We start from the raw sequence: 10304 nt of genomic DNA, 5'->3' as shown, positions 1-10304 counted from the left end.
GCTTCATTTCATAAAAAATAGATGTATCTTCTTTAAAACAATACCTTTTGTTAACAAAACCACCGTTTTTTATTATTGGTGATATGATGTATGTTGACGTATTTCAATTTACTGAACTTTAATGTACTCTTGGGAAATTGAATTGAATTGAATACTTATTGTTTGTGTGCACAAAGTAAACGGAAATAGAAATTGGTCGCATGTATAAATTTTGCTTACGCATATGAAACGGAACAAATAAAATCGTAAAAACAGTTTATTCGTAAATGCTGGTTTTACATGCAATAAGTGATAAACCTTTAAAAATGAATATTATAATCTATTTGAGCCGCGCCATGATAAAACCAACATAGTGGCTTTGCGACAAGCATGGATCAAGAACAGCCTGCGCATCCGCGCAGTCTGGTCAGGATTCATGCTGTTCGCTAACAGTTTCTCTAATTCCAATAGACTTTGAAAGCGAACAGCATGGATCCTGACCAGACAGCGCGGATGCGAAGGCTGGTCTGGATCCATGCTGGTCGCAACGCCACTGTGTTGGTGTTGGTTTTCGCATGGCGCGGCTCATTTTGTGGTTCACGTAAAACCAGATGAACCATATGGACGTTTGTGATATGCTAAGAATGTATGACACATAGATGTGCATATTTACTCATTTCCTTTATATATGCTCCATAGAGGCCCTAAATTTAAATAGGAAACAATGTGAATGTAATTACAGGGAAACTGATTTAAAACGATAGAGATAATGACTTATAAGTAACGGTTTCTTTAGTTACCCGATTTCTGACGGCAAGATTTCAGCTCCTTGGTATAGCCTCATAAATTATATACTATAACAATAGATGTATGTTTTTGTTCAACGCACATTCTTGGTTACACTGAACTGTTGTAAAACAAAATGTATGAATATTCGATCAAGAAATATGGAATCATTCCTTACATATCTATCTGTTGTCTATGATAATGAATAATTTATTGATTGTGCCTGGAGTATAGCTGTATATTGAATATTTTGTAAAAGCATGTTAATGAACTTACTCCTAGAAAAGCTGTTTTGTTTCATGTTGATTACGTAATTATAAAATGTGAATTTGTGCTTTGTTCATGAGCAATGTTGCTTGAATAAATTATTATGTATTATTATGCTTGTAGAAATGTGATTTATTTAAAATTTGCAATTTGTGTGCCTAGTTTTTGACATGTTTCGTATTTGTTGCTATTGCAATTTTATGTCAGTTAGTTTCCCTATATTTACTAAGTTATTACTGGAGCAATTTTATGTCAATTTGTTTCCCTATATTTACTAAGTTATTACTGGAGCAATTTTATGTCAGTTTGTTTCCCTATATTTACTAAGTTATTACTGGAGCAATTTTATGTCAATTTGTTTCCCTCCTGGTTGGGATCCAGTATCCGGACAAATTTTCATATTTCGGCTCTGTTATTTCTCAACAACATATTTGACCTAAATGAAGCCCACACTGCACTAACTTCAGCTCCTTCTGCATCCGATGTTGTAATCAGCAATTATTTTGATATCAAAATAAGTAATTAAATTATTTTTACACATTTCTTTATCATTAATCTTTACTAAAATGCACATGAAAGATAACCTGACATTCAATAGCAGCTACGAAAGCAAAGAGAAGCTAATAGACCCTTTTCACGTTCGGTTAAATCAGAATAGTTACCGAGTTACTTCCCTTGTCGAAATAATCCAGAACGAGGCTCTGGATGTAAACAGTCAAAACCAGGAAGTGAGAAAAAAAGATAGGTTTTTCGTCGTTTTTGAAGGTAAAAATCGATATTTATTTTGTGATATCGCAATGAAATGGTTCAGATTTGTGTGAGTATTAAAAATATTCTTAATATGATGCAAATTTAATCGTGTTTAAGTAGTATTTACGCTTCGTTCTGTATATTGTTGTTGTTGTCGGTTGGTACCGGCAGTTTTATAGTGGTTTTATTTTGCAGACAAGCACACATTTCGGGTTTGTTACGCTTCGAAAGATTATGTTAATCATTTAAGTTAATGAAATGTGCAAGTTTGCTTTATTTAGATGACAGATTGCCTGCTTCCCAAAACATGTAAACAATCAAATGTTAACTTAGTATGTTGTTTATTGAAAGGTCTTATTGAAATGCTTGCTTAACTTGCAGAGTGCTGAAAATGACTGAGCCACAAAGACCCAACAGCTCAAGAGGACGGCAGTGTGCAGTATATGGATGTTATAATTTCCAGTTACTTGCTGATGGTTCTAAGTCGGATATTCATTTTTTCTCAGTTCCCCAATCTGTGTTGGTAGACAAACGTAAAAGGGACAGGTGGTGTTGTCTGATTAAACGTCAACATGGTCGTGATGGATTTGAAATGTCAAAAAACACTAGAATTTGTCATCAGCACTTTCTGAAAGATCAGATTAAGGTATCGCTTGTCAATAAGATATGGACTCTTAAACAAGGTGTAGAACCATGTGCATTCAGTTGGAACAAAGCCCCAGTTGGTCAAAGAAAAGCACCCACACAAAGGATTCCACTAAGTACACTCAGTATGGATTCCGAGAACCTGACAGAACCTGGTGACGGGATTGATGATGAGAAGCCAAACCGAGGCAAAGAAATGGTATTGCTTGTTCATTCTTTCTAGATAAAAACTAATCGATAAATCAATAAATAAAATCAACAAACATCAGCAGGAATTTGCAAATATAAACAATAATGTATATGTATAAACAGATTGTTTTCAAAAAACAAGTCACATGCCGATATTCTAAGTGAGTGCAGTAACTATCATACATGTAACAGGTGGTGAAAAAAATATCTCAAACCCAGGACCACTGTGCAGGCATTTGTATCACTGCAATATGACGAAATAAATATTGATTTCACCGAAACAAGCAATTAGATGTACAGACTGAATAAAACCTAGTCTGCAGCTTTGCTGTAATTTTTGGAGTCCTCTGCTTTCATATTATTGCTACTGAGATTTTCTCATGCTAAACTATGCTGATTAAAAATAGCTGTGATATGTTGAAATTTTTTTTTAACTTTAGGTGACCAGCCATTGTACGCAGACAGAGGTTTCCACGAAGGAAATGGGCACACAGACGTCCTGGGAGCATGTTTATGAAAATAAACTTAAAGATGAACATTGTTACAGTTTCTATAAATTTGAAGATGCTGTGAAGGACATCGGTTCAAATGACACTTTAAGGCATCAGATTGAGACACTAGAAGAAGATCTTAAGAAGGCAAAAACCAAAATTTCAGAACTTAAGGCAATGATAAATTTTTTTGAAGAAAACAGATTCAGCATTGAAAAGATTAGACATGACAATGATGCCATGTCTTTTTATACTGGCTTTCAAAATTATGGTGTTTTTATAGCAGTTTATGAATATCTTGAAAATAAAGCAGCCCGTCTCCAATATTGGAGAGGGCAGAGTGAACAGACTGACAACAAACAGTACCAGATTCAAGGGGGAAAGCCAGGCAAGAAGAGGAAACTATCATTAAAAGATGAATTTTTCATGGTTTTGATTAGACTCAAAGTTGGACTTTTTGTGAAAGATATTGCTGATAGATTTGAAATTTCAGTATCTCAGTTTTCAAAGATTTTCACTACTTGGATAAATTTCTTACATCATGAGCTACCTTTACTGTTTCCATTTCCATCACAGGAAAAGATTAGACAAAATATGCCAGATTCATTTAAGCAATATCCTACAACAAGGATCATTTTAGACTGTACAGAGGTGTTTGTAGAAATCCCTAGTTCCATGACAAGTCAGTCTCAAACATGGTCAAATTACAAGCACCACAACACATTTAAGGTGTTAGTTGGCGTCTCGCCTAACGGCACTGTGACTTTCGTCTCAGATTTGTGGGGAGGTAGGGTGTCAGATAAGGAAATCACAAAACGTAGCGGGGTGTTAGATTTGCTAGATAGTGGTGATAATGTAATGGCAGATAAAGGTTTTGACATTGGTGATATACTTCCAAAGGGAGTGACACTTAACATACCGCCATTCAAACTAAATAAACAGCTATCCTCGGCGGAAGTAGAAGAAACAATTAAAATTGCTACAGTAAGAATACATGTAGAAAGAGAGATTGGTAGGATAAAGAACTATCATATATTGGATGGTGTTTTACCCTTAAGTTTGTCACATATTGCTGGTCAGATATTTAAGGTCATTTCTTACTTGACATGCTTTCTGCCGCCTTTAGTAGAGCCAGGTAGTGCAGTTTCAAAGGAATGTGATTCTGATTGACTCGGTTACTGTTGAATTATAAGACGCAGCAGAAAAACTTATCCATCCTTCAGTTTAGACAAACTGTTTACATTATTCAAAATTAACTGACTGAATAGCGAACAGTGCCGATCATGATCAGACTGCACTTGTCACAAAGGCAATACATTTTTCACCCGTGTGCATAATGTTAAGTAATGTAAGAAAACTGTTGTTTTATTTGATTTCTGCTTAGAAGTTGTGTCATGGAGTACGGCAGCTTAACCAGTTATAGTTTATGTAGTATGGTCTGGTCACTCAGAACCAGTCTGTGCTTAAAATATTGTTAAATCACAGTACAAATTTCGCAGTTTTTAATTGAAAAGTTGATTATACTTCTATTAGATGTATATTGGTGTTAACAATGATATTCTTACTTTTTCTGAAAATAAATTATAAATATTTTTTCTTTTCACCATTTTCTTTCCAATACTTAGATTTTTAAGCAGCATGGGATTGAAACCAATCTATTTGTTGAATGAAGTAATGCCTCTGGTTAGATTGTTTGAAGGATAACATCTGTGAAGAGATGGCCTCCTCAGTAGAGTGGTTAAGAAGCACACTTACTTTGCATTAAAATTAATAAGGCCTTAAAAAAATTCTTTGTTTCCGGTAGCATTAAAAAAAAAAAATAGTGTGTGGTAGGTCAGAATTTTTTTTGAATTTTTTTATTGAGACTTTTCGGAAATTATTTTTGTGTCAAAAAAATAATGAATGAAAATAATGGGGTTATGCCTTTAGAAAGCAGAAAGACTGCAGTTTTACACCTTTTTGTTAAAAAGTCGAAAAAAAAAAATTCTCTGAATCCAAAAAATATTTAGGGTCAGGCAAAAATTAAAAATACCGGTTAGGTCATGATACCGGAAACAAACAATTCTTTTTCCACCTTAGCAGTATTGATGTACAGTAAAGCTTCGAATCCTTGTATTGACCATAAATATTTGTATACTGTCACATCGGTCCGAGGTCAGCTAACAGCTAAGCATAATCCTGATCAGATACTGCACATTCAAACAGTATCAATGTCCTAAAACTGGTCCTGTCACAAGGGAAAAAAAAAGAATAACATTGGAATTCTCAGCTTTATATACAGTCTTTTAAACAGATAACAATACTTAGCATAACCAATAATCAGGAATGCATAATAGTATCAGAATAAATATATATAGCAATATAGTCTATAGTACATGTATTTTTCAGTTTTCCTGTAAGTTTAATTAGTCACTTTCCACTTCCTCATCTGAGTATTTTAAGTTTTTCCACTGCTCAGGAGTTATTAAAGACAAGCCTCTTTCCAACCGTCTAGTCAAGAGTTCTGGCACAAACACCCACTTATAAAACAAATCTAGTACTGGTAAATACTCGGAATACCATTGTTTTTCGTTAAAATAAATACGTTCACAAAATATATCTTGGTCGTCCCCAAACCACACAACGAAATCAACCCATTTCAGTCCTGTGCAAAACATTTGACCTTGAATTTGTATGTAATAATTATGATTTCTCTTTAAAGCAATTTGACCGTTAACATCCTGTAAATAAAAGTTTTTGTCAGAGCAAGCGACAATGGCAGTCTTTCCCTTCTGACTGATAGGGCACTTGCACTCCAGTCCACCACAGGAATCATCGACTGATTCATCAGTAACTCGGCCGTCTAAGCTAGCGCCTAATCCCGGCCTATCCTTCGAAAGAACGAGACCAGCATCCTCAACTTTAACCGGTGTGCCATTTTTTGCTTTCATGTTCATATAAGCCTTTACAGCATTTTGTTCATTATCCTTTCCATACTGCAGTGTATAACTACTAGCATTTGTGTACAATAACTGTTTAATGGCACTTTCAGGGACTCTACATTTAAACACCTTACCAAAATTGGATGCGGTAATTTTATGTTTGTGCCACTCCATCCACTCATCACTGTTAGCCTGATCAATAGTCCTTTTCTCTACATCCTGTATTTCTTCATCACTAATTTTTTCATTTTCAATCACTTCTTCAACATATGACCTAATAAATTTATCATCAATCTGTTCCTGATCACTGATTTGAGGGTTAACACTAATTTTACACTTAGGTTGTGTTAGACTTAAACCAGGATTTTCGGATTCCTTAATAGTCTCTTCAAAATCTGTAAATGTGGAATTAATAGACACATCCAGTCCTAAACACTCGCCATCAATCGTGTCGTAATAGTCTGCTTCAGGAATTGACATAGATTCTGGGTCATCGTGGTAAAGGAAAAACCCAGAGCTTGAAGCACAATCTTGCAATTTACGGTGTAGCTGCTGCAGGGCGAAAGTATCTAGAACGCGGTCTTGTGGAGCACGTGGATCAAAGTCATTCACAGTTGGTTTCTCCTTGGAAGACTTTCCATATTTAAATTTCCTTATTTTCATTTCTGACAAAGACTTTGCCTGTATAGGCAGATTGCGTGGAACAATCCATTCATTCAACCTGGACGTACTTGACATCTTTACCGGTCCGTCTTGCTTCCCTTTGGCCGTGAAGTCTTCAATTGCAAAAAGCAGCCCACCCACATGGTTACATTTGCCATTTCCGTTGATTCCAAGCCTGAAAAATACAAAAGGCAAATTCTAATTATAAACATGATTTAGCATACTGAGTAACTGATATACATATGAGCCGTGTCATGCGAAAACAAGCCTTGCAGTCTGATCATCATGATCCATACTGTTACCTGAACATCTCATGGTACCTATACTGTCTGACTAGTGAACAGTATGGATCCTGATCAGACTGCACGGATATACATGCTGATTTTGATCCCTACTGGTCACAATAATGAATTGCTGTAAGGCCGGTTTTTGCATGACGCTGCTCACATATATAGAAATGAGGAAACAAACAAACCGATAACATCCTGATTAAAAATAGGAATATTCTTTAAAAATTGTACACAGTGGCATTGAGTACAATTTTTAAAGAATATTCCTTTTTTTAATCAGGATGTTTATTTTTATCGGTTTGTTTGTTTCGGCTTAAAAATATTCCTATTTTTAATCAGGATATTATCGGTTTGTTTGTTTCGGCATTGCGTACAATTTTTAAAGAATATTCTTATTTTTAATCAGAATGTTATCAGTTTGTTTGTTTCCTCCTTTTTTACATATGTGAGCAGCGTCATGCAAACATCGGCCTTACAGCAATTCATTATTGTGACCAGTATGGATCAAAATCAGCATGTATATCCGTGCAGTCTGATCAGGATCCATACTGTTCACTATTCAGACAGTATAGGTACCATGAGATGTTCAGGTACAGTATGGATCATAATGATCAACGTCATGCAAAAACCGGCCTTACAGCAATTCATTATTCATGAAACTTCTCTTATAAAAATTTACATGTGTGGACCACTATTCTAGAATGGCAGTGGGCCAGTGTCTAGAGGTCCGGTGACAGGAAACAAGTAGAAACTGTTTATAAATCTTTAATCCCGAGAAAAAATATAATTGCATATATTTGATGAATGATAATAGCAATTGTATGCCGTAACTGGAAGCTTTTATCAAACTCTTGTTTTTCTCGGGACTGATAAATTTAAATAATACACTTAATGTTTCTTTAGTATGAAGACATGGATTGTGCTCATGAATATTGTTGAATTAGTTTTACTACTCGAGTTAATAAATAACGGAGAATGCTGCAAATCACTGTTAACATTTTATATTCGATATATATGCTTAGAACCCGCGAGTGAGATTGATTACAAATAAAATAAAAATGTACAGGAAAATGAATGGGTACGTACCCTGCTGGGCATTCACATGCTGCAAACTTCACATCATCATCTTCAAATACAACTATCACCTTGTACTTCTCTTGTTTCATGGAAGCAATCACCTTACACCTGACCCAGGAAAGTCCATTGCTCTTAGCAATCTCATAAGAAGTAACATGACCTTCCACAAAGAACTGGTAGGATTTCATTTTTTTGTATGATACACCTTTCATCTCACTGGCACCATATTTGTTGGTACGTTCCACCAAGTATGTGAATAACTTATCAAATGTAAAGTTTGGTAAATCACGTAAATCATTCGACCATACTCGACCGCTAGTTGTAAGCATTATGTCATTATAAGTTATTTCATTGGTTTGACTTGTACGAAGAACACTCAACGCATCGCATTCTTTGTGTTGTGTTTCACTTCCGCATTCAACCGGCTGACTTTCATTCACTTTTCCCGTTAATGAAGCACTATAAACACGAGCTACAAGTATGTCCTTATTTCCTGACACCGGTTGTCCAAGATTCCGCAAAATATCTTTCAAATCTTTACATGTGTAAGTCCATAATTTATCAATATTGACATCTAACGCGTTATCTGTATGCTTATCCGCCATTGTTTTAATCATGAATAAAATCAATACATCCTCAGCCTCGTTTTCGAATCAGCTCGATTAAAAGATTATCGGATTAACGGGATTGTGAAACTCGTCTATTGTAAAAAGCTCGAATTTCGTCTAACACGAATTCTTAATAATTCCAATAGATATAGAATAAAACTAGACTGCAAAAATCGACAGCCCTGCATTTTATGTAACTATTACCGTGAAATTAAAAGTAGCAAATGTTATCAGCAGACAATATGTAGTTAAATTATTTCTTCCCCATTTGATACCTCGACAAGTGTAAACTACTGCGCATGCACAATGCTATCTTCATGCCCCACTAAGTCAGAAAAACACAGGTGAGATATCATCATAAAACCTAATGTTAAACAGTCCTGTAATATAGTGGTTTGTTGAATACATGAAGAACAAACATCCAACTGATCCAGATGAAACAATTACGTGAATAACGCCGAAATAAAGCGATTATTACATGTGTCCGGAAACTGGTCCTGTCCGGAAACTAGTCCAAACCAGTATATTTACTAACTTATTACTGGAGCAATTTTGTATCAATTTGTTTCCCCATATTTACTAACTTATTACTGAAGTTATTTTGTGTCATGTTTCCTTTCTTATGTCTATAACGTTCCTGGTGTTGCAATGTTATCTTGCGTTATTCTTATCATGTTTATGTACGTGTCGTTGTTTTAGTTTTGCGTCAACTTTGTTTCTACATTTACTGTTAACAAGTCTGACTCAATACTGTAGAACCACCATTTCTTTGACATTTCATGCATTATAATATCAATATGTACAGTATATTACAACATAATTGACACTGTTTTTTTTTCTTTCTTTCTTTTTTGTTTTTTTTTTATAATGAAATACTCACGCTTTGCATGGAGGTAATATAGAGATGGAGTGCGGACGAGATAATTGGTGATAATTTTTTATTATACCACATGTTGTTCCTTGCTGAGCTCCTTTCAGAATCCTACGAGAGATATCACCACAGTCACTTAATTATCACCATTTTACATGTAATTAACATAATCCTTTGAACACACTGTGCGGCACCGCGGTTTTATCGTAAATCAGCAGATGCATCAAAATTTCAACAAAACGGAAGTTGTGGGTGACATATGCGCACGTGTCATATTTTGAAACTAATTAATACAAACAATGCGCACTGCTGGGGATTCATCGGTAGAATAAATGTACTACTTCTTTCAGCATGCGTTTCTGTGATATTGTAACTCTTCAGATAACAGTGACTCGTTAAAGTAAGCGTTTACAGTTTTCTATGTAGTCATTTGAAACTAAATTCTTTTAGATTTCCTAACATTTCCTAAAAAATGTAGACATGCTAAATTAAAGTTAAGGTATCAAATTTTCATTTACTGGGTATTAAAAACGTGAGCAATTGTGAGCATTTTAAATAATGACCATGTTTTAGACTGCATATTTTATATATTTGGTCTTGATTACAAGTTTATGTAAGTCGTTCATATAACTTAAATTTTATTTTTAAGTAGTTATTCAGTTACCAAGTGCCTTCTTCGTGTATATATCTATACATCTATTTATTTATTCGATTATTTAATTTATTTCGCAGATTTGAAGCTGGTGTAAAATCTCACGGTTAAAGTG

General features: G+C 34.8%; 2 protein-coding genes across 3 annotated transcripts; one reads left to right on the top strand and one right to left on the bottom strand.

The window, feature by feature from the left end:
* The first annotated feature begins 1661 nt into the window (after positions 1 to 1661).
* Positions 1662 to 4700, top strand: LOC123554226 (uncharacterized). Of its 2 annotated transcripts, none has more exons than XM_045344219.2 (3): positions 1662 to 1797; positions 2164 to 2626; positions 3057 to 4700. In XM_045344219.2, the coding sequence occupies exons 2-3, from the start codon at positions 2174 to 2176 to the stop codon at positions 4275 to 4277; spliced, it is 1674 nt and encodes a 557-aa protein (XP_045200154.2). In that variant the 5' UTR covers positions 1662 to 1797; positions 2164 to 2173; the 3' UTR covers positions 4278 to 4700. The 2 variants fall into 2 exon arrangements, with proteins under 2 accessions (XP_045200154.2, XP_053386755.1); XM_053530780.1 differs by having other exon boundaries at positions 1744 to 1849.
* A 663-nt stretch (positions 4701 to 5363) lies between these two features.
* Positions 5364 to 8739, bottom strand: LOC123555858 (uncharacterized). The gene is made up of 2 exons (XM_053530779.1): positions 8068 to 8739; positions 5364 to 6866 (listed from the first exon to the last, which is right to left on the bottom strand). Exons 1-2 carry the CDS (start codon positions 8673 to 8675, stop codon positions 5513 to 5515), a joined length of 1962 nt encoding a protein of 653 aa, XP_053386754.1. The 5' UTR covers positions 8676 to 8739; the 3' UTR covers positions 5364 to 5512.
* Positions 8740 to 10304: the final 1565 nt, after the last annotated feature.

This window comes from Mercenaria mercenaria, chromosome 18 (genome assembly GCF_021730395.1).
Source record: "Mercenaria mercenaria strain notata chromosome 18, MADL_Memer_1, whole genome shotgun sequence".
NCBI lineage: Eukaryota > Metazoa > Mollusca > Bivalvia > Venerida > Veneridae > Mercenaria > Mercenaria mercenaria.
This window is presented reverse-complemented; position numbering and strand designations above follow the sequence as displayed.